At 40.3% G+C, this 25,700-nt stretch overlaps 1 protein-coding gene across 1 annotated transcript in view; it reads right to left on the bottom strand.

Annotated features, from left to right (window-relative positions):
• Nucleotides 1-1,476: 1,476 nt before the first annotated feature.
• Nucleotides 1,477-25,700, bottom strand: part of LOC122564396 (uncharacterized) — a 111,464-nt gene continuing 87,240 nt past the window's right edge. The window contains exon 4 of the mRNA XM_087978436.1: nucleotides 1,477-1,661. Within this exon, the coding sequence (XP_087834562.1) occupies nucleotides 1,477-1,661 (185 nt within the window). The remainder of the gene's footprint in view (nucleotides 1,662-25,700) is intronic.

The raw sequence follows: 25,700 nt of genomic DNA on the forward strand, positions 1-25,700 counted from the left end.
GGGTAAGAGTAAGCTTGTGAGAAATATACAAGGCTGAAAATGTGTTGCTGGAAAAGCGCAGCAGGTCAGGCAGCATCCAAGGAGCAGGAGAATCGACATTTCGGGCATGAGCCCTTCTTCAGGAATATACAAGCCAATTGTAGAAGCTTCTATAGATATGTGAAAAGCAAAAGATTACCAAAACAAATGTAGGTCCCTTACAATCAGAGATGAGAGAAGTTATAATGAAGAACAAAGATGCCAGAGCAATAAATATATATTTTGTTCCATGTCTTCATAAATGCAGGGGTTGCACATTACTGTTATACTTTATTTACACCATAAATCATTTCAATGCAACTTTGCCTGAAATGAAACTTACTGGCAAAAGGCCTTTTTACTCACACCCTCAATTAATTACTTGGACATCATGGAAATTGCAATAATACAGTAAATGTCTGCTATTTCGTGTATATATTTTTTGTGGCTTCATAAGGTGCTGGTTAAAAAAATTTTTGCTGTAGTTGGGGAGTTGATAAAGGGAAATGACTGGATGTGGTTTACTGATCTTTTAGAAGGCTTTCAATAAGGTCCCACAAGAAATTAGCATGCTAAATTAAACACATCACATTGGGTAGCATACTGACATGGATAAAGAGCTGTCTGGCAGACGAATCAAAGAGTAGGGATAAGTGGGTAATTTTTGGAGTGGCAACCAGTAATTAGTGGGGTACCGCAGGGATCAATGCTTGGACTCTGGCTATTCACGATATATTGATTTAGATGAGAGAACTAAATGTAATGTCTCCAAGTTTGCAGCCAAGTCAAATCTGGGTGGGTGGATGAATTGTGAGGAGGATGCAGAGATGCTTCGGTGTGATTTGGCCAAGTTTGAGTGGGCAAAAGCATGGTAGATAAAGTGAAATGTGGATAAATGTAAGCTAATCCACATTGGTAGCAAAAAGAAAAGGAAGGCTTATTATCATCTGAATGACAATAGATTAGGAAAGAGGGGGGTGCAACAAAGCCTGGGTGTTCCTGTACACAAGTTGCTGAAAGTTTTCCTGACTAAGAGAATTTCCTGACTTGACAAGAGAGAGAGAACCCAATCAGATTCAAGCTCAATCTCAGTTATTCAGTAATATTTACAAAATGTCTCAGACCTATTTCTACATCTCAAACTTTATTTCAAACATTTTGAAGAGACTATTAAAAGTTGTGTATTACATGCACCATCCTGCCTTACAGAGGGCCACAGGTCTTCTGGAAAAGACTTTTACAGGCAACAAATAGCACAACTGTCTTGAAAGGTTTGAAAATCCCTGACTTATTTACTTTTCATGCACACTCACTAACATTTCAGACTATTTAATCAACTTTTATAACTTTAACTGTCCTTCACAATCTTTCCCTTGCAATTGCACCTATCCAAGCTCTTTTGATACCACATCTGAAAAGGTGTGAACAAAATTTACTTACATTCATATCTTTGAAGGTTCAAACTGAACAATGGGGCAGATTTTCTGTTGACCAGGCAGTCATTATGCTAGTGTAGGTGAGAGTTATATGTGGAGAGCCTGTAGTTTCTCCATGATCGCAGACTCCAAAAGAATTGCCCAGGAAATTCCTCCATATCCAGAACCCTTTGAAGGCTCCATACAAATTGGAGACATCAGATCGTTCTGATGAAAATAAGTAAAATAAATACTCAGGAAAGATTAAAAATAACGGAAAAAGTTGGCGAGGTGGGGTGGGGAATGGTTGGCAGTTGAGGGCTCAGCAGATGTTAAAATTTCCAGAACAACTCATCGGACAGTGAATATGGAATCTAACTACAGGCACAGCAGATAATGTTGTAGGGAAAATATAGAGAACCACCAGGAGACGCAGAGAGTTCTTCAAGAAGTAGGTCTTTTATTTGCAAACAAAAAACCGTGCCACTGAGAAAGCTGATTCTCGAAAGCCCTCAGGGTCCGTGGACTTTTATATCTTTTTTTATCATGTTTCTGTTAGCTAATCAGCATGACCAACTATATCAATCAAAGTACCTCACTCTAGCTACAGAATAAACCAGTGATGTTAGTTCCCATTATCTCTTTAGTTGTACATTTGACTTGATGTTATTCTAATGTCAAGGTTGGATATTTATTATCACTTCTACTGCAGTGATCTTTCATTGCAGACTAACCGATCATGATAGATATTTAGCTATTCCATCTATTACAATAGTCTCCTGTCTCAAGCTGACTATGCTAACTATTAATTAGATATTTTAATGTCATGTCCCAAATATTTGCGGTCCCAATCCTGTCATAATAACACTTAACAGAGAAACTTGCTTTATTACTGTGTTATCTCACCTCACCATAGTGACCTTTCAGCCTTAACCTTACTCTGCTAATTGGTGTAAGAATGTTCCACTATGGTTATGCCATCCTGCCTTCCTTCCACAGAATACAGATTCCCAGTGGTCTTCATGCTTTAAGCCTTCCCATGCTTTCATGTTCTTTATTTTCCATAATAAGAGGACAACAATGAGCAGGGGGGTCAGTCAACACAAGACTGAGAGTGTTATACTTAACAATATGCATAATACAGGTAAAATGAACTGGGCATGGTAAATTAGCCTGCAAAGCAGATTGAAATTAATGGGTATGATGTGGGTATCACAGATATGGCTGCAGAAGGTTTGGGGCCGGGAGCTAATTATCCAAGGATACACATCCCAGTGAAAAGACAGGCAAATGGGCAGAGGGAGCGGGTTCGCCTTGTTAGTAAGAAATGAAATGAAATTGAAAGCAAAAAGTGATACAGAGTGGGAAGGCACAGAATATGTGTGAGTCGAGTTGAGAAAGTGTGAAGGGAAAAAGACCACGATGAGAGTTGGGTACAGGCCTCCTAGTAATATCATAACATCTCTACAGCACAGAAAGAGACCAATTTGGTCCATCGAGTCTGTGAAGACCATTCAACCAAACCCATAGCCTAGCCCACCCTATCCCCATAACCCCATATTTACCATGGCTAAATAATCTATTCTGCACATCTCTGAACACTGACAGAGCAATTTAACATGCCCAGTTCATTTTACCTGCACATCTTTTCATTGAAGGAAGAAACTAGAGCACCCAGCAGAAACCTATGCTGACTTAGGAAGAACATGAAAACTCTACACTGATAGTTCCCCAAAGCTGGAATCAAACCTGGGTTCTTGGTGCCGTGAGACAACAGTGCTAACCATTGGTGGCATTCAGGACATGGGAAAGAAAATAAATCAGGGGATGGAAAAGCATGTAAGAAAGGTACTATTACAATAGTTCTGAGGAACTTAAATATGCAGGTAACCGGAAAAATCAGATTTGTATTGATCCCAAGAAACAGAATTTGTGGAATGTCTATGAGATTTCTTTTTGAGTAGTTTGTGGGAGTGATCTGGGAACAGTCACTTCTAGATATAGTGATGTTTAATGAGGCAGGCTTGATTAGGAGCTGAAGGTGAAAGTACCCCAACGTGACAGTGACCATGATATAATAAATTTAACCCTGAAGTTTGAGAGATACAAGATTAAATCAGATGTAATGGTATTACAATTGAGTAAATGTAACTATGAAGACATGAGAGAGGAGTTGGCCAGAGTTGGTTGGAAGGGGAGCTTAGCAGGAAAGACAGTGGAGCATCAATGGCAAGAGTTTCTGGGTGTAATTTGGGAAGCACAGCAGAAATTCATCCCAAGGAAGCAGAAACATAGTGGTGGAGGAGGAGAAGGCAACCATGGCTGACAAGAGACATCAGGGATAGCATAAAAGTAAAAGAAAAAACATACAATGGGAGAAGGTTAGTGAGAAGCCAGAGTATTGGGAAGCCTTTAAAACTGTAGAGGATAACGAAAATTGCAATAAGGAGTGTTGACATGAAATATGAAAATAAGCTAGCTAGTAATATAAAATAAGTTGCAAGAGGTGTTTTTAGATAATGTAAGAGAGGCAAGAGCGGACATTGAGGAAAATAAGGCTGGAGAAGTTGTCATAGGGAACAGAGAAATGCTGGAGGAACTGAATAGTACTTTGCAGCAGTTTTCACAATGAAACACATCAGCATTATACCAGAACTTCAAGACAGCTGAGGGGCAGAGCTGAGTGCAGTGGGCATCACTAAGGAGAAGGTGCAAGAGAAGCTGAAAGGTTTGAAGTAGATAAATAAACCAGATCTAATGGATTGCACCCCAGAGTTCTGAAAGAATACCTGAGGAGATTGTAGAGGATTTGTGATGATCTTTTAGGAATCACTGGAAGACAGGGATCTTTTGGCTGGTTAGCCTGACCTCAGGAGAAAGTGAGAACTGCAGATGCTGGAGCTCAAAATCGAGAGTGTAGTGCTGGAAAAGCACAGCAGGTCAGGTAGCATCATAGGAGCAGGAGAATCGATGTTTTGAGCATAAGCCCTTCATCAGGAATAGCCTGACCTCATTCCTTGGTAAGATTTTAGTGTCCATTATTAAGGATAAGATTGCAGAGTACTTGGAAAAATAAGGCTGAGTCAACATGATTTCATTGACAGTTTGGTCATGCCCGACAAATCTGTTAGAATTATTTGAGGAGGTAATTTGCAAAGGAGAGTCAGTGGGCATCATCTATTTGGATTTTCAGAAGATCTTTAACAAGGTGCTGCTCAGGAGACTGCTAAACAAGATAAAATCTCATGTCATTAGGGTCAAGGTATAGAGAGGAGACTGGCAGAAGGCAGACAGCGGGGATGAAAGAATCTTTTTCAGGAGGGCAGCTGGTGATTAGTGTCTTTCAGCAGGGGTCAGTGTTGGGACCATAACTATTCATGCAATACATTAACAATCTGGATTAAGGAACTGAGGGCATTGTTGTAAAGTTTGCAGATGACACAAAATAGATGCCCAACACCCACCCCCTCACTGGATCCAATTTCTCCAACCCATCCTTACATGAGATTGCTACTCCCTAGAAAATCTGGACAGTTGCATTTTTATTTACATTTAACTTGCAAACTTTTAAATATCTGCTCATCGCTGGGGATAGTAAATCACTTGAGCTAGAACTTCCAAAACATCAGTGATATGTTTTAAATCCATTGACACATGCACATCTGCTTTACACCACTGTGCATGTCAGTTATATTGTATTGCTGGTCCAATCCTAAAATTCAAGTTAATATTGTTGCTCAATCACAAATAAAAATCTAAATATGTGAATTATTTTGGAAATTAATAAAGTGATGTTTTATGATGAATATCCTGCAATGGGTAATTTTGAGATTAATGGCATTACAGAGGAACTTCGATTATCCAGCATTGGATTATCTGAATATCACATTATCTGGCAAGATCACAAGGTAGATGCTCGACTAAACAACGTTATCCAGCATACAATTATTGGAATTCAATTAACCAAATGAAATGCTGCCTGCCCTTCTCCTTCGGATAATTGAGGTTCCTCTGTATATGCCATCACATGTTTCAAACTCTGCAAGATTTCTGAAGTAAGTAAATAATATGGTTTATTCTATCTTCTTTTGTTTTACATACCTCTGATTTTGTTAAAACAAAACATAACATGATCAGTCAAGCCACATTTCAGTCTGGCATATGTCTGTAATAGGGATAACATCAGCTGGTATTGTAATAATATATATTCATATTTAAGGAGTATGTGGGAAATATTGAAAAGTTTTGGACAATTTGGATATTCTTTGGATTGAAATGAGTTTTACCATTATGATTCCTTGAAAGTGATATCAACAGTTTCATATGCTCCATGGGTTACCATTTTACTAGATATCAAGTGACTTTGACAAAACAGTTAAGCAAAGCTTTAAAGGAGATAAAATATAGGGTTTATTACCTTAACTGTGATAAGAGCTGGCTCTTAGAGGAGTGGGGGGAGCTAATGGTAATAATTGTCTAGGAACCTTCTCTGGATTTAGAGTTCTGTTCTAAAACCAAGGAATCGCAGTAAGGAAGATATCCCTGGAGCCGTCAGTTTTGTCCTGAAATCCTCTTGACTGTGACGCTTGGTTCTGGACACATCCACCATCAGGAACATTCACCCTGCAGCTACCCTGTCTAGTCCTGTTAGAATTTTATAAGGCTTTACGGGATACCCCCTCACGTGTCTGGAATCCAGCAAAAATTCTAACCTAGTGAGTCAGGACAGAACTGACAGCTCCAGGGGTATCAATCCCACCATCCCCGGAAGCAGCCTGATAAACCTTCGCTGCACTCCCTCGAGAGCAAGAGCATCCTTCCTTAGAAAAGGAAACCAAAACTGCCAACAATATTCCAGGTTTGGCCTCACCAAGGCTCTGTATAACTGCAACATCACATTCCTGCTCCTTTACTTGAAATATCTCATAGTGAAGGCCAATATAACATTTGCCTTCTTTACGCCTGCTGCACCTGCATACCTACCTTCAGTGACTGATACACAAGGACACCCATACTCCCCCTCCCAATTTACAGTCATTCAGGTAGTAAACTGTCTCTTTGTTTCAGCTTCCAAAATGAATAACCTCACATTTATCAAAATTATACTGCATCTGCCATTGATTTGCCCACTTAGTCAACCTGTCCAGATCTTGCTGAAGGATTTCTGTATCCTCTTCACAGTTCACCTTCCCACCCAATTTGGTATCATCTGCACACTTTGCGATGTCACATTTTGTTCCCTCAACCAAATCATTTATATATATTGTGAATAGCTGGGATTTCAACACTGACCCCTGTGGCACCCTATTAATTACAGCCTGCCAGTTTGAAAAATACCCATTAATTCCTACTCTTTGTTTCCTCTCTACCAACCAGGTTTCGATCCATCTCAATACACTTCCCCGTATTCCATGCTCTTTAATCTTGTACAATAATTTTTTTATACAGGACTTTATCAAATGCTTTCTGCAAGTCCAAATATACCATATCAACCAGCTCCCCCTTGTTAACTCTACTTGTTGCATCTTCATTAAATTCCAACAGATTTGTCAAGCATGATTTCCCCTTCATAAATCCATGCTGACTCTGTCTAATTCTGCCACTGCTTTCTAAATGCTTCTGTGAAGATGCTGCTTCTTTAACAAGGTTCTGTTTTCCTTTGTGTTTTTTTTCAAAAGAGGTTAAAAAGGCAGACCTTCCAATTTGCCTGGGATTGGGCCACTTTGATTCTAGCTAACAGACACTGCCTGAGGCAACAATCAGAAAAGGGCTTTTAGGTTTTTAAAACAAGTTTAATGATGAAAGGGCAGTGGCCAATTCTCCCAGTTCAGGGATTTTTCTAGTTTGGTTTAGTTTTAGCTGGGTCCGAGAGAAACAGCTGCAGTAAAAAGTGGTTCTATGCTTCAGCAAATGATCCCGAGCTGATTGTCTCTGCCATCTCTATCTCTCTCTCGTAAGATCCTTTGTTTGAATAATTTACCTCTCTGCCAAGGGATGCATTTATGGGATATTGCAGGAAATTGGAACAGCTCTTTGATAAGTTGTGGGGGATGTGGTGTCAATCGGGTTTCCATATCGTTGTTTTCTCTTGTTTGTGTTATTCAGTGGTGTGTAAATAAATTCTGTTTTACTTGAAGCCAAGTGGTTTGATGAGCTAGATCACTCCTGGGATAGCCAGCATACATCTGCCTAAAACAACGAGAAAAGGTAGGGTCTGGGCTACCTTCTTAAAATGTTTTGAGGGGTCTGGCCTGGTCCATAATACTCCACTATAAAGTCTTTCATAATGAATTCGAGAAATTTTCCCATTATTGATGTTAGGCTTACTGGTCTGTAATTCCTGGGTTTCTCTTTACCTCCCTGTTGAATACTGGAGTGACATTAGCTGCCCTCCAATCTCCAGGGACTGTACCAGAGTCTATAGAGTCCTGAAAGATGACCTCCAATGCATCCACTATTTCGAGTGCCACTTCTTTAAGTATTTAAGTACTCTGGGATCTAGATTACCAGGCCCTGGGGATTTATCCACCTTCAATCCCCTCAATTTTCCCAGCACCATTTCAATACTAATATTGACGTCCATCGGTTCTTCCCTCTCACTAAATATTGCATTCTCCAACATTTCCGGTATCTGATTTGTGTCCTGTTTTGAGAAGACAGTACCAAAGTATGTATTCACATGCTCAGCCATTTCGTTGTCCCCTTTTATACATTTCCCCGTTTCTGTTTGTAGGAGACCTCCTCCTCTTCACATACCTATAGAAACTCTTAGTGTCGGTCTTTATGTTCCCTGCAAGCTTACTTTATTTTCACCTTCTTAATCAATCTTTTTTGCTGAATTCAAAACTGCACCCAATCCGCAAACCTATTATTTTTCTTGGCCAATCTGTATGCTTCTTCCTTGAATGGGATACTATCTCTAATTTCCTTTGTAATTCACAGATTGCCCTCTTACCCATTTTGCTTTTGTGCCAGACAGGAGTAAACTGTTGTTGCAGTGCCCCCACACGTTCCTTGAATGTTTGTCATTGTCTATCCACTGTCACCCCTTTAAGTAACTCTTCCCAATCTATCAAGGCCAACTCACACCTCATTTCTTTATAGTTTCCTTTAATACGATTCAGCACCCTAGTCTCTGAATCACTATCTCACTCTCCACCTTGATAAAAAATTCTATCATGTTATGGTTGCTCATCCCCAAGGGGGCATTGCGCAGCTAGATTGGTAATGATTCCTTCTCATTGCACAGTACCAGTGTCACAAAGCTGGTTCCTTTTTTCTAAAAGCTGTTCCTTTTCTCAAGGATAACGTGTACTTGATTTTTTTTCAGAGGGGTTGGAAATGGGACAGGATCCAATTAGACTAGTTTGGTACAGAAAAGGATTTTGAGAGGCCTTTTGTTTATATGTAAACAGATGATAATTAAGCCAAAGTGGTCATGTTTTCGAAGTGACTTGTATAATGGAAGGGGAGTGGTCAGCTCTCTGACTGAGCAGTTCAGTCCAGAACTAGTTAGGAGTTCAACAATGAGCTGTGTGGAAGCTCTCTCTCTCCTTCTGCCCTTCTAACTTCAACTTGTAAGTATTTGTTCCTTTTTTTTAAGAAGGTTTGCTTATTGGGACTGTTGTGTATATTCAGAACAGCACAATTAAGTCTCGTTTGGATAGACTGAGTTCTGTAGGGGTTCTTTATTCTGTTCTTTGTGTTTCTTTATGTAATTTTGTGAATAAATTTCTGTCTGCTTTAAAAACTAGTAGTCAACCTAGCTAGTTTACTCTGGGTAATTCTCACTGTACACTTACCGAAACAAATTGCAAAGTTATGGTCTGGGTTTCCTGCTCAAGAATGTTTTGAGTGGTCTGGCCTCGTCCATAACCTCAGTCTAAGACGACCTGATATCTAGTTGGTTCCTCCACATATTGGAAAAGCTATGTCGTGAATATATTCTAAGACTCAATCCAAATTGGTTGGAATCAAAACAGGACTTTATCATCAATCTACAACTGTCAGCAATTCAGTTTCATTGACAGGAAAATGTGGAGATGGGAAGACATCACAAGCTCTCCTTTGTTATCAGCCCTTTGGCCCATACAGCTTGTTTCTCCCTTCTGCCTCTGTTTTTAAAGAAGCATCATCTCTGCTTTTTCTTGTTTTATTTGTGTGTGGAACCATGAGGATATAATTTTCACTCTGAATCATAGCTTAAGTGTTAATCAGAGTTAACCACTTGTTTTAAGAATGATTTTGTTCCTAAAATCCAATATGTTGATTTTATTAAAGAAGGTTGTTTTATTCTGAATAGTAGAACTAATGAAAAGCAATAGTCATTTTGGTAATTGAATAAACACAGGTACGCTAATGGTGTGACTGATGGACTTAATGAGGTTTGATTCTTAGCGCATTCTTCTTGTCACAGCCATAACAATGGGAAAGTAACAGGGGTGACACGATTGCTCAGTGGTTAGCACTACTGCTTCACAGCACCACAGATTCGTTTCCAGCCTGGGATGACTGTCTGTATGGCGTATGCATGTTCTCCCCATGTCCATGTGGGTTTTCTCTGGGTTTTCTGGTTTCCTCCCACACTCCAAACTTGGGAAAATTAGGTAGATTGACCATGCTAAATTACCCATAGTGTCCAGGAAAGTGTAAGCTAGGTGGATTAACCATGGGAAATGCGGAGTTGCAGGGATAGGGTCGGTGTTGGGGGGGGGGGGGGGGGGGGTGCATGGGAGGGCTATGGATTTGGGTGGGATGCTGTTGGAGGGTCGGTGTAACTTAATTGGCTGAATGGCCTCTATTTGCACTTTAGGGATCAGATAACTTTGCCAAATCTAGATGTCATCAATGAGCCACAGTATCAACTGCTGTGATGAGACAGTGCATAGTGCTGGATGGGTACGACAGAGATGTTTTGAGAAAATCAAAAATGTAATCTGATTTTAACTTACTATGAATCAGAGCTACCTCATATCATCACTACAGATACATTTTCAACATGACTGTGTGTTGTACTCTCTCGGGTATAGGTGGATGAAAAGTACTGACATGTTTACAAGCATCCTATTCATTGACAGAGATATGCAGTGATGAGAAAGAACCCATAGCTCTGATTTGAGCTTGTGAAAATTTTGCAGACTGTGTTCTTGGTCTTTACTACAAGACAGAAACAGATGATGCACCTTTAGTGACATTTCTAAATTCTAAGTGTAAATACTACCCTGAGAGCTAGCCATTATTTTGAATGTTGTCATTATCATGTGGTAGGTTTGCTACCACAATTATCTTTCAGGATAGGAATCTACAGCATGTGTTTGAGCTGGGGGTGTCATAGAGGAAAACCACTTAATCTAACACAAAGATGATCTTGTCTCAAACAAGATATAGTTTATTGCATGTTAATAACTAAGACTTTGTTCTAGAGATTGTGAGGAGATGGTTTGATTTACTCCTTCAGGAACCAAAGCTGCTCTCCCTCTAAGTCCATATGATAAAATTATAGTTGATGGTGATTAGGACATGCCTCCTTATGAGCCTTCTAGGTCTTTACACCTTTGGACAACAGTATGGGTTAGGGTTTCAGCAGCAGATCGACTGAGAGTGGAGTTGGGTGATGGTTGATGATAAATTTTAAAACTTTAAGTAGGACTGTCCAACCAGTAGAGAGTGCCTTTTCCCCCCCACAATTTCACTCATCAACATTCAATATAATTTTGAACAACTGTTATCTCTTTTGTTCTAGGGAGAGATAATAAACTTTTCATTTTTACACATATATTGGCATTTGACAAATTTGCAAACTGTAAACTAAAGAAAAATCCATTAAAATGAATGCAGTACAAAAAGTTGACAATGCTGCCCTTCAAGGCTTTGCAAAAAAATGACATGGATTGTGAAAGTAACTTTTGTGCATTTTTTCTCAAAACAAACTTTGTCAAGTTGACAAACAAAGAGAGAGCAGAGATTATAATGGCACAGGCAGAGACACTAGTGTTATATTAATGAAGATCAGACCTTGAATCAAAATAAGTGAAGCCCAGTCTTCTAACAAAATGGAAACTTCTTTTGCTAGAAACTTGATTGTCATTGGTTGCAAAGAACAGAACATTACAGAGAGATTAAACGAGTGAACAGCTTTCTGAATGTACATAAATAATGGTTGAAAGAAGGAGTTCAAAATGAGACAATAGCTTTTTTTAAAAATCAATATAGTTATTAATGAGTAAAGCTTATGGTGGAATAGTGTTAATATCAGGAGCGTACATGATGATAATGTCAAAGACACATGAGAAGAGATCTGGAAAAGAGTCGATGCTCTAGCTCCCACATAGAGAGACTGAAGGTAAAGAACAAGCTGTAGAGAAAGAGTTATTGCACAAAATAACTTTATCTGCAATAGATTTTTTATTATTACCTCTGAAGAATCTTCTGGCCTTGCAGGTGGTGAACTTGGAAGCATGCAGACATTGACTGAGGTGGGATGGTGACTGGATTAAATCCTTTGCCTGAATTAAATTCCAGAAGGAAATGCCCTGGTTGACCTTCCCATTCTTGCGAACTGATTAATTAATTGGCAATTATGAGCTGTCAAATTCCTCATCCTGCTGCCATTGGGATTAATCCAGTGGAAGTGGATCTGTCTCCACAAAGGTGAAATCACACAGGCAGCTGGTCACCTCTGACAGTTATAGGAATCATAGAATCCCTATAGTGTAGAAATAGGCCCTTCAGCCCAACAAGTCTACACTGACCCTCTGAGTAGTAACCCACCCAGATCCATTCCCCTACCCTATTATCCCCTACCCCTGACTAATGCATCTAACCTACACATCCCTGAACACTATGGGCAATTCAACTTGCCTGCACATCTTTAGATTGTGGGAGGAAACTGGAGTACCCGGAGTGTCTAGACATTTTGAAGGGTTCTTTACTGAGAGCCAACCCACTGCCCTTGGCTACTGATCACCCTGACTCCCTTTGTCAACAACCCCCCACCCTGTGACCATCCTCCTACATTATCTATCTATAGTTTTGGTCAGAACCCTACTCCAAGGTCACCTCCAGTATGTGCTCTTGCAGCAGCAGTCAGGTATGGTATTGCTGAGCACCAGGGTTGCAGCCCCTAATATACTGGTAGCTCTCTGTTGGTGAGACTTCTACTTACTACAAGGTCTTGATGCCCACCTACTGTTTGATCAGCTTGTGGTTGGGTGGAACTTCTTGGAAAAAGCCTGCACAGGGTTTCTCGTTAGCTCTGCTTTAATAAGATTGTGCCCCAGATTTGCTGTTTATAGTTAGGATTGGAAAGTAACCTCATCCTAAAAAAAAGGAATCTTAATGTAGAATACAAGGAAATAAACCTGACTGACAGGAGCACTTTCCCACTCGCACTTTGCCAAGTTGTCTATTACCCAACTAGTCCTAGTTTTGTCATTAGAAACTTGGACTCTGTTTCAGATTTCATGTTCATCAATTGGTAGTTTGTATCAATGTTGAAACCAGACTAACATGCAGCTTCACGTCACTTAGACAGTCTGGTAATGTAGTAGAACATTCAAAGGCAGTTCCAGCATTATCAAAAGAAAATTACATACAGCTATGTCAGGGGCTGTTAGGAAAGGCGGTCAAATAGAGGAGATAAATTTTAAGCAGCATCTTAGTAGGAGACAAAGATGATACTAGTTTAAACGAGAGGGCAAAACTACAAATTGAGGGGTGATAGACTTAAGACAGATGTCAGAGGCAGGTTCTTTACTCAGAGAGTGGTAAGGGCGTGGAATGCCCTGCCTGCCAATGTAGTTAACTCAGCCACATTAGGGAGATTTAAACAATCCTTGGATAAGCACATGGATGATGACAGAATAGTGTAGCAGATGAGCTTAGATTAGTTCACAGGTAGGCGCAACGTCGAGGGCCAAAGGGCCTGTTCTGCACTGTATTGTTCTATAATCTATGATCTAAAAAATAAGCAGGAGATATAATGAAATAATAAAGCTGGAGAAAATATATATCAATTGCTTTACAGTGAAACCAGATATTATTCAAACTATTATTATGTCTTCTTGATTTAGAATCAGAATTTTGTTGCAGATCAAGCACTCCATTAGTTATCCAGTGTTTGCATAGTTTCCTTACAGCTTTGTTATAATTCCTCTTGTAAAATGAAAGGTATTAATCCTGCAGTCTACAAGGCTTGAATTCAAAATCACTTTATTTACTGCAAATGGTTTAACATCTGTCATTGAGGAATTGTTAGAATCCATTATTAAAGAAGTAATGACAAGACATTTGAAAAGTCAAACCACAATCCATCAGAGTCAGCATGGTTTAATGAAGGCTAAATCATATTTCACAAATTTGCTGGAGTTCTTTGAAGATGCAACAAGCAAAGTGGATAATGGGGAATTTGTAGAAATAGATACATTAGAAATATTTAAGCAACCCTTGGATAGGCACATGGATGATAGTAAAATAAAGGGTATGTAGGTTAGTATGATCTTAAAATAGGATAAAAGGTCGGCACAACATCGAGGGCCGAAAGGCCTGTACTGTCCTGTGCTATTCTATGTTCTCTGTTCTCTGTTGTACATCTGGATTTCCAGGAAGCATGTATTAAGGAGCCATACAAAAGGTTAATACACAAGGTAAGATCACCTGGGGTTAGAGATAATTTATTAGCCTGGATAGAGGTTTGGCTAACCAACAGAAAGCAGAGAGTCAGGAAAAATTAGTCTTTTTCTTATTGGCAAGATGTAACCAGTGAGGTAGATTCACTCCTCTGGCCTCAATTACTCACAATCTGTATTAATGACTTGGATGAAGGGATAGAAGGTACTGTAGTCAAGTAAGTTGCAGAAAGGAATAAGAAATTATCCTTTTCTTGATTGTCCCACACAAGGAACCATTCTCTCTCAGTCCACTTTGTCAATCTCCTTGAGGATCTTATATATGTCAATTAGATCTCCTCTCATTCCTCTAAGCTCTTGAGAATACAGGCCTGAATTGCTCAGTCTCTCTTCATTAGACAAACCCCTCATAGAATCTTGAGATTAAATAGCACCAAAAAAGATCCTTCACCCATCATGTCTGTGCTAGTCATCAAACATCCATTTACTCTAATCCCATTTTCAGTAGTTGGCCCACAGCCTTTTATGTTATCATATTTCATATGTTCATCTACATAGTTCTTAAATATCTTGAAGGCTCCATCATCTCTGCAATCAATTCAGTAAACCTCCTTTGAACTGTTCCCCAGTGCAGCTTCATGCTCCTCATGTGCAGGGACCAAAACTACACACAATACTCTAGGTGCAGTCTCACTAATGCTTTGTACAGTTGCAGCATTACTTGCCTACTTTTATACTCTGTTCCTTTCACAATCAATGCCAAAATTCCGTGATTCATGCACAGGTACATCGGGATCCTTTTGCATTGAAGCATTCTAAAGTTTCTCTCCATTTTGATAACAACTTGCCTTTCTATTCTTCTGACCAATAGGAATAACCTTGCACTGATCCATGTTAAACACCATATGCCAAATTTTGCCACCATCTCCTAAACAATCCAAATCCTTTTGTAAATTTATTACATTTTACCCAACTGCTATGATACAATTATAATATCATTCTGTCATACTGACTGTGAGACATGACACTGTTGCATATATGATAATTTAAATAAATGAGCATATTTGGGGGCAACAGATTACTAGACCTGTGTTTTTTCAAAGCTCTCAAAGATTGATATTTTCCTTGTGTCATTTGTGGACTATTTGATAGAGACCAATTGCTATAATCAGTCAATGCTTCCTTTACCAATCCTTTACCATTGTATGATTTGACTATCAGGTTGTTGAATGGCAAACAAGATTGGTTTACTGGCAATTCCTATGTTCTATTGAAGTATAAATATGTACTGTATTCTGTAATTTGGTAAGTTCAGAGAGCCTGCAATCTCAATAATCACTAGATGGTGGTGTTGTTATTCTAATAATATTCATGATCGTACAACTCATTACTTCAGTGTTGTGGGACAAACTATAGGAAATTAAAATGAATTCAGGAGATGTCACACTCTTTTCCCGTTATTGTTTCTCTGAAGAAACGGTAGCCTGACTTCTGCAAACAGAGAGGATAAGCAGGTGACAACCCAGAGAAACTGCCAGTTAAAATAAAAACAAATGCTGTGGATGCTGGAAATCGGAAATAGAAACATAATTTCTGGAGAAACTCAGCAGGCCTGGTAATATCTGTAGAGGCAGAATGTTGAGTTCTACAACTTCAAAGTGTGATATCTATCCTCCATTTTCCATACATTCCCACCTCCCCCAGCTGTATCTTGGATCTGTTTTGTCGACCTTGCTTTCAGCAGAGCTGACACATTTTCTCTTTTTCAAATTTACATTTACACCCATTTTACACCTCTATCACTCCTTTACAACATTATCAGCGCCTTTGCCTTTTAAGACCATGAGAGATAGGAACAGAAGTAGGCTATTCAGACCTTCGAGCTTGCTTAGCCATTCAATAGGATCATGGCTGATCTAACATTCCTCATAACCTCTTTCTTGTGTTTTCTTCATACCTCTTAAATATACACAAGGACTGTGTCCCCACAGCTCTCTGTGACAAGGAGTTCCAAAGATTCACAACCTTCTGAGAGGAGAAATTCCTCCTCATGTCAGGTTTAAATCCTGAGACTATTGTCCTGGTCACATCTCTGAGGAGAAATGTCCTCTCAGCATTTACCCTATTTAAGCCCCTTAAGAATCCTAAATGTTTCAATGAGATTACCCCTCATTCTTCTAAATTCCAGTGAATAGAGTTCCAATCTGCTTAGCCTTTGCTCATAAGACAATCTCTCCATTCGAGGGATTATCCAAGTGAACCCACTCTGAAATTCCTCCAATTAAATGATATCTTCCCTTAAATAAGGGAACCCATAACTGCTTGCAGTACTGCAGATGTGGTCTCCCCAGCACCTTGTATGGTTATTGTAGTCTTATACGCCAACCCCCATGAAACAAGGGCCAGTATTCCATTAACCTTCCTGATTACTTACTGAAACCTGTGTGCTAGCTTCCTGTGTTTCATGCATAAGTACCCCCAGTCCCTTTGTGTAGCAGCTTTCTGCAGGTACCCTCTATTTAACTTCGCATTTTCCCACATTATACTCTATTTGCCTAATCGTTGCACACTTACCTTCCATAGCTCTCTGTAAACTGTTTGCATCCCTCTCATAACCTGCCTTTCCATCTATTTTTGTGATGTCTGCTGCAGGTTCCCTCACAAGTTGTTCAACTTGCCCTTCCTCTTCCTCTGTGAACGGTGTAAAGAATACTGTTTTCAACTTCTTTTAGTTCAGAGTTATACTGGACTTAAGAACATTGACTATTTCTCTCTCCAGAAATGCTGCCAAACCTACTGAGTTTTTCCAGCATTTTCTATTTTTACACTAAAGTAAAATAACTAGCAGAGAACCAGAAAATATTTGTGGTGAAATTATCTTCATTACGACAGTATTTCTTCAAATCCCCAGTCTTTGTCATTCCATCCTTTCTTTTCCATATCTCTCATCCCATTTTTTTATCTGGGGCCAAGTTTTCGAAGCTGGGAAGCAGCAAGACCAAAGTTCCGAAATTCAGTCAACAACCAAAGGCCAAGGAGAGTTTCGTTCCAGAATCCAATATGCAGATGTTGGGGGCCACATAAGAGGCTGAAATGTAATGTTGTATAAGGGCATCAGGACCCTGGCACAACCTTGTCATGATGTCATGGAGTTGCACATCACTGAGTATTAATACCAACGTGTGGTGACAGTTAAAATACATACTAAAAAAAATCGGGCTTCTGCAACAGGACTGTCTATAACATGGACTTGAGCACATAAAGAAGATAGATTAATCTTCTTCCACTGTGACTATAAGTCAGAGACCAATAAATCTGTAATTACCATATCCAGCAGTATTTAATATTGATGAATAATAATTAGTTATTTGAAGTCTAAGCCTGAAGACAGTTCTTTACTTTCTCCTCAACCAGTCTGTGAAGAAAACTAAATTCATAATGTAGCATTAAAACACATGATAAAAGATGCAGCAATGAGTTATAGCTACTATAGACAGATACAGATCAACTAATTCCCCAAGGCAACATTTTTATAAAGCAATGTGATTGGAAGGAGGTCAGTCAGGTGGACCTCATAGAATATGAGTTCCCTGATTGGGGCTGTTAATCTAGTCCAATCAGGGAGATCTGGTTGACAGATATGAAAAGACTGTCCCGCATCGCGGCCCAGCCTACCCAAACCCCCCAGGGGCTACAGCAGGGCCTCCTGCTGCCTCAACTCCTCCGGCCCCTGGGGAGGACTTTAAAAAAAAAGAAAAAAAAAAGAAAAAAAAAATGAAAAGACTGTCAGAGGTTCTGCCACTCTGAGTGCTGGCTCTGAGGAAGCTCGATCAGTGTCAAGAACTCTCCATGTATAAAGAAAGGGTGACCTGGTGACAGGATACCAGTCTCTACAGAGAGTTATTTCAGTGGCAACAAGAGAAAAGCATACTCTGAAGAAATTAATTCACAATAGTCATCTTTAAGGTAAGTATTTCTAGCATCACGCTGTTATTTGGCTGGCTTGACTCATTCAATCCTGCCATTGAAGACTGGACCCAGTAGACAGAAATAATGCATTTTTTGGGGGGGGCAAATGACACTGGGGCAGATGAAAAGGAACAAGTAATTCTTCTTACAGCTTGTGGACTCACAGATATTTTGGTTATTCGGAGCCTAACTTTCCCTGAGGTACCAGATACTAAAACTTTTCAAACGACGTTCGATTTAGTTAAGACATATTACAGACCCAAGCCTCCTCTTACATGAGACAGTGTTGGTTTTACTCAGCAATACATATCAGGATTTTTGGCAAGGTTAGGGTGACTGGCAGGGGCGTGCGACTTTAGTTTAACCCTTAACGAGATGCTCAGAGACTGTTTGGTATTTGGGACTAATGAAGTAACTATGCAAAAGTGCTTGCTTGCTGAAACCCAACCAGACTTCAAACAGGCACTCCAACTGGCTTTATCATTAGAAAATGTGGCGAGTGGAGCATATGAGTTGCAAGGTGTTTCGATGTCAGTGGACATCCTTGCCAGTCTGATTGAGCTTCGGCAACACTGCTTGAGTGAAAGCAATTGCTTAGTCTCACTCAGGATATATCCTGAACAGAGGGACTCTAGGTGAGCCCACAGAAAAAACCCCAAAACAATGCCAAGCTTTGGCCAAATAGTTAAAATTTTCTTCAAGGGTGGATTCAAGATGGCAGCGATCTAGAAAGATCACGTTGAAGAGCTCCGCACCGCATTGCAAGGGATACAAAGTCCTAACCTGCTCTACTCGGACCACTGTGATATCCTGGGACTCTGGAAAGGTCGTGGAGACCCAGGACACTATCAGAGAGCAACTTACTTTGGTTTTCAGCGTCCAGGCATGCTGAATAAGGGAGGAGGTACATCTGAGGCCGGGCCCATGGCCCAGCCTGCAGGATCTTCAGACTCGATTTCTTACCAGGTTCTAGTGAAGGAGAACACAAACTCTCACAAGATGCTGGGTAACCAGAAAGAGGAGAAGGTGGCTCCAATCTCTATTGTGCTGCAGAAGCATGAACTGCAGCTGGAAGACCTGGAGAAAAAGATGGATGAGGCAGAACGCAATGTCACAGTGGTGGAAGTTGATACCGGTTCCTCCAAGGATAGCATCCAGGCCCTGGAGTCACAGGTCCATAATTTGCTTGACCAGGTTGATGACCTTGAGAACAGGGGCAGTAGAACAAATATACGGATCATTGGTCTGCCGGATGGTAAGAAAGGTGAGTGGCTGGTCGAATTTATTGAGAACTGGTTGCCTAAATTTCTTAACTTGGAGACTGGAATGAGAAGCTTGAAGATTGAGAGGGCTCACTGGGTCACGGTGCGGAGGTCAGGTCTGGACCAGCATCCTCTTTCTATCTTGGTGCAGTTTATCACTATAAAGATAAGGAGAGAATCGTGGAAGCTTCCAGAATCCAGGGGAAGGATCCAAAGGTCCTAGTTTACAAGGGGTCTAAGATGATGTTCTTCCAGGACTTCTCAGTGGCGGTGATCTAGAAATGAAAATCCTATGATGGCATCAAGAGAAGACTGAGGGAACTTGGGATCCAGTTCTCTGAGGTATCCAGTGGTGCTCCGGATCACCTTATCTGGATCTGTACATCTCTGAATTACCGGAGAAGGCGAGAGACTTTGTGGACAAATCAACTTAATCTGAACAATTTAGTATGTACAAATAATAATGTTTTTTGGATATGTCTCTACGTTTCTTTAAAAAAAAGGAGGAAGTCCAGCAGGGTTTTCTTTTCCTTTTTTTAAAATCGGTAATAATCTGGCCTAAGCTATGCACTGGAGCAGCCAGGATGTTTACTTTCAATTTCTAAGTTAAGTTATGCCAAAAGATGGGTGGGGTATTTCTTTGTTCACATTGTTATTTCATGGTGTATTTTCTTTCTTTTCTGCTTAAGTGTGGCTCTAGCAAGGAGAAGGAAAAATGGTTGGAATGGCGAAATGCCTACTTATGGGCAGTTTATGCCCGATTCAGGTATTTAACTGCCCGGGCTGCAGTATTGGCACTGAGATGGAAAGTTTGGCTTTGGGATATGTAGATGTCCCCTTTGGGCATGATGTGAGTTCTCCTATTCAGCGCCATTGGCACTTTACATGTTGTTTTTTTTTGGTTTTTGTTGTATATAATCTTTGATAGCTTTGTAGGTTTGTAGTGGTTTTAGTTTATGTAGTTTTATGTTCGACGGATCTTGTGACACGAGGGCTTTGTAATTTGAGTTCTTCCTAGAACATAAAACATAGAAAAGTACAGCGCAGAACAGGCCTTCGTCCCACGATGTTGTGCCGAGGATTATTCCTAATCTAAAATAAAATAACCTAACCTATGTACCCCTCAGTTCACTGCTGGCCAAGTGGATGTCACTTAAATGTCCCTAATGATTCTGCTTCCACTACCACTGCTGGCAACACGTTCCATGTATTCACAACCTACCTCTGAGTCTCCTCTATACCTTTCTCCTAATATCTTAAAACTATGACCCTTCATGCCAGTCAATCCTGCCCTGGGAAAATGTCTCTGGCTATTGACTCTATCCATGCCTCTCATTATCTTGTATACCTCAATCAGTTCACCTCTCTTCCTCCTTCTCTCCAGAGAAAAAAAGTCCGAGCTTAGTCAACCTCTCTTCGTATGACAAGCCTTCCAGTCCAGGCAGCATCCTGATAAACCTTCTTTGCACCCTCTCCTCCTCTTTGGAATTTAAATTTTACTACAGAAGTTTATGGCCAATGACTTGATTAAATAGTGTACGTAGAACATCAAGGGGAATCACTCACCAATTAAGAGGAAAAAGGTACTCTCAATTGTTAGGAAGGAAATGGTGGATATTATTTTATTACAGGAGACACACTTGGATGATAGGGAACATTTGAAACTATAGCAGAATGTCTTTGATCAGTTTAACGTTTCATCTTTTAATACCAGAAGTAGGGGAGTAGCTATATTGGTAAGGATGAATCTCCCATTAAGTTAGTAGAGTGTGTTAAAGACACACACGGGAGGTTTGTATTTCTCAAAGCCCTGATAAACGGGGAAGAATATGGTGTTTTAAATGATTATTGCCCTCCTGCCCATCCCCTCAAATTTCTGGTAGATGTGTTCTCTAAATTGATCAGTCTCAAGTCCCAGCATATTATTATAGGGGGAGATTTTAATTGTCTTATATATCCCACAATAGACAGGTTGTCCAAAGTCCCCCCCCGATACCCTCTGTACAAACTAAACAATTAGTGGATCTGTGTGTGGGGTTAGGGTTGGTGGACATCTGGAGACATCTCCACCCTACAGGCAGGGATTTTATGATTTTTTTCCAATCCACACAGATGTCACACCAGGATTAGTATTTCTTTGACTCCCGTGGCATCTTGGTGGCATCTTGTACGATTGGTAATATTACCATCTCCAATCATGCTCCAGTGTACCTTATGGTTAAGATTAAGGATGCTACAGTGGGCCCGAGGCACTGGCAAATGGACCCCTTTATCCTTAAGGATAATATGTTTGTGGAGTATTTCTCCAGGGAATTTTGGGCATTCCTTGACGTTAACTCAGGCTCGGTTAGTAGCCCATCCGTCCTTTGGGAAACTGCCAAAGCCTATGCCAGCAAGTTAGTTATTTCTGCCAGGAGCAAATGGCAGAAAAGGTGAGCAGCAACGTCTCCTTGAAGCACGGTTAAAGGCAGCTGAGAAGGTTTACTTTGACAAGCCCTCTTTGGTCATGCTACAGAGGATTAAGGCGCTGTGGTCTGTATTGCATTCTATGCTCACGCAGACAGCAAAGAAGGAGCTTACTTTCGCAAAGCAAAGGTTATATGAGCATGGTGACAAGCCAGGCAAGTACCTAGCATATCTCACCAGGAAAAGGAGTGTCCCTCAAGCCATTACGTCGATTAGGGAAGGGTCTGGGAACCTAACATGTGATTCCAAAAATATTAATGCAGCATTCCAGAGATTTTACTCTGAATTATACCAATCTGAGGTTTGTGAGGAGGGGCGGGCCAAGTTGGAGTCCTTTTTCAAGGGTCTGGAGCTCCTGGGTGTGACTCCTGAATAAGATTCTTTTCTCAATGTCCTTTATCAGAGCAAGAGGTACAGGAGGCTGTGAAGCAGCTTCAGAGTGGAAAGGCACCCGGTTCTGACGGACTTCCCAGTGAACTCTGTAAGGGATTTATAAGCATATTGTCAGGCCCGATGCTCAACATGTTCAATGACTCATACAGTCTTGATCATCTCCCGCCATCTCTGAGAGAGGTCAATATTTCGCTTATTCTGAAAAAAGAGAAGGTTCTTGAGGACTCTGCTCCTTACAGGCCCATTTCACTCTTAAATGTTGACTTTAAAATCCTCTCCAAGATTCTTGCTTTACGGCTGGAGGCTGTAATACCTTTTAATGTTAAAGAGAACAAATGGGCTTTATAACGGGCCGCAGATCCTCCAATAATGTTAGGAAGCTGCTTAATGTATTTCAACAACAGTCAATACAGGGAATGGTGATTTCTCTAGATGCACAGAAGGTATTTGACTGAGTTAAGTAGCCGTACCTTTTTATACTCTCGAATAGATTGATTTGGGCAAAGCCTTTATGAAATGGGTAAAGGTTCTCTATAGTGACCCTCTCACTGCGGTCATCACCGATGGGATACAATCAAGCAATTTTTGCATTTTTAGGGGCAGCCAAAAGGGCTGTCCCCTTTGCCATTGCTTTTTACATTGGTGATTGAGCCATTGGCAGAGGCCATTCATTGGGATCCCAACACATCAGCTCCAGAAGTGGGGTCAAAATTACATGAGATTTCGTTGTACATATACGATGTCCTCATTTTTTTGTCAACCCCAGCAGTTTCGGTGCCTCTCCTGATACAATGCATCAGCTAGTTTGGCACCTTTTTCTGGGTACAAGATTAATTTTGCAAAATCAGAGGCTATGCCTATGGGTGATTTTACAAAGGTGCTTGAGGGCGAATATCAATTCCCATTTAAGTGGTCACAAGGGGAGTTTTTGTATTTGGGCATGTCATCACTCCAGTTTTTGATCGGTTGTTTAAACCTAATTTTGTTCAATTATTCGACAAAATCAAATAAGACCTTCAAAGATGGGAGGTGCTTCCGGTCTCATGGTTAGGTCGGATAGTGCTTATTAAATGAATATTCTCCCGTTTGTTGTACCCTATATGGATGCTCTCTCTGATTTTCGATAAGCAAACATTCAGGAGACTGAATGGCTGGTTCAGCTGTTTTATTTGGCATCGTAAATGGCCCCTTATTAAATTAGCTAAACTGTAATTGCCTCACAGACTGGGGGAGTGGATCTCCTGGACATTAAGAACTATCAACTAAGCTCACTTTTATCTTACATGAGTGATTGGGCTTGTGGGGACCCTCTTTCTATATGTTAGGTATCAAAACCTCGCCTCCTTACTAGCTTGCTGTTTTTGGACAAAATGAGGACAGCTAAGGAATATTGCCATAACCCATAGTAATCAATACTGTTAAAGCATGGAGGGCAATTCAGCCGAGGGAAGACAATATCGGCAAAACGTCTTTTCTTACACCAACAGTGGGTATGCCGGGTTTTCAACCAGGGATGATGAATTCAAGATTCAAACATTGGGCAGCTAGAGGTATGTCTTGCATGGGTGATTTGAGAGAGACACAAAGATGTCCTTTGATCAGTTAGCACGGAAATACGAGCTATCTAACAGGGACCTCTTTCATTTTTTCCAAGTTAGGGGCTTTATTCAAAAAAAGACTACACTTTTGAATGATCCCTACAAATCTGACATAGAGAGGAAGGTGCTCAGCACTAAAAATATACTTTCTGTCAGCACTTTAAATCAGTAACTGGGTGGTGGCCCCTCAAATGAGTATGATCGATTCTGCTGGGTGTGGGAGAGAGGGCTAGGTGTTGAGGTCTACTTTAAGGCATGGGAAGATATTTGGGAAAACGCAAGAAAAATATCTATTTGCAATAAGACCCATGTTTTACAGTTTAAGATTCTCCGCAGGGTCCATTTGGCTCCGGATCATTTGTCAAAATTTAAACCAAAATGTCCCAAGTGCAAGGTTGGTATGGGCGCTCTTACCCATTGTCTCTGCTCATGTGGTAGGCTTCAAACATACTGGAGCACTGTGGCAGGTGCAATGGAGGGGATTTTGGGTGTAAGGGTGGAGAAGGACCTGATCTCTCTTCTTGGACTGCCCAATGTGTTCCCTGTAGATGCGCATAAGAAAAAAAACTTTTTACCATCCTCACTTTCTGCACAAGAAAGAATATCTTGTTCGGTTGAGTGTCCGAAAATCCCCCGGACGTGTAGGGGTGGCGTAAGATTGTTAAGGAGCCTATCCCTTGGATTTTCTTACAAGTATGGTACACCACAAAACTGAGAATTTCTGTAAAACATGGTGGCCCATGTTTGGACTATCTGGACACAGATTTGTCTGCCACACTAATAAAGGCTTTTATATAGCCTTAATGATTGTACTTTACGAGTCCAATATCCAGAGAGGTGGAGCCTGTGAACCTATGAATAGATGAACATTAATGCTCTCAATATTCAAGAGTTAGTATTTTGTTTTGCTGAGCTGTATTATTATTATTTATTAGTTTGTTGTTAGTTATTATTTATTTAGTTAAGTAGCTAGTGGGGTTTCTCTTCACATATTTTTTATACATATACATTTGTGCATGAGGACGGTTTGGAATTTTAACATTTTATTGGTGTTCTTTCTTTGTATTGTTTTGAATTATATTGTTTTGTTTTTGTTGTAATATTAAAAAAAATATTTTTCAAAAATATATTTAAAAAACAAAGAAATTTTCTTCAGCATCTGGGCTGGCAGGCCATTGTAGTTGTTGCTATTATGAAGATTTGAGAACTTAAATGGATTAAGAGAACTTACAGGCCAATATCCAGGAGAGTGCACACCCTGGAAAGTCCACCTATATCTGGTTTGGAACAGTTAAATTGCTTTGCAACATCCAAATCAGAATCAATCAAAATAAACATCTGCTTAAATGGAGATCGATACCGGCACAGCTGATTCAGTGATCGCAGAACCAGTCTTTAACAAGATTCTCTCTGGACTCAAACTCTTAAGTTTGTGCAAGACCTCGGTTAGACTCAGAACCTACACTGGGGCAACTTTACAGATTAAGGGTACAACTTTGATTCCGGTCTCTTATGATAAGCAGCTGGTTCAGTTACCGTTGATTGTAGTAAAAGGCTTGGGCCAAAGCTTCATGGAGCAAAATTGGTTGAGAAAGGTTCACCTGGATTGGCTCAACATTTTTCGATTAGAAAGCCTGCGTGTAGTCCTAATTAAATATCTGGAGATTTTTCAGGAAGGTCTCGGCACTATCAAAGGAGCCAAGGCTATTTTGTGTATTGACCTGGAAGCAATTCCACGATTCTGACAGGCCCAACCAGTGACATTTGCCTTATACATAGAGGGAAAAAGTAGAGGCAGAAATCAGAAGGCTGGAAGGTGAGGGAATTGTAAAACCAATCCAGTTTGCAGAGTGGGCAGCACTCTTTTGTGGGGATTTTAAACAAATGGTAAACCACTTTTCAAAGCTGGATAAATACCCAGTCCCTCACATTGAGAATTTATATGCAAAGCTG

This window comes from Chiloscyllium plagiosum, unplaced genomic scaffold (assembly GCF_037043375.1).
Source record: "Chiloscyllium plagiosum isolate Xiang-an unplaced genomic scaffold, Cpla_swu_hap1 HiC_scaffold_34, whole genome shotgun sequence".
Taxonomy (NCBI): Eukaryota; Metazoa; Chordata; class Chondrichthyes; order Orectolobiformes; family Hemiscylliidae; genus Chiloscyllium; species Chiloscyllium plagiosum.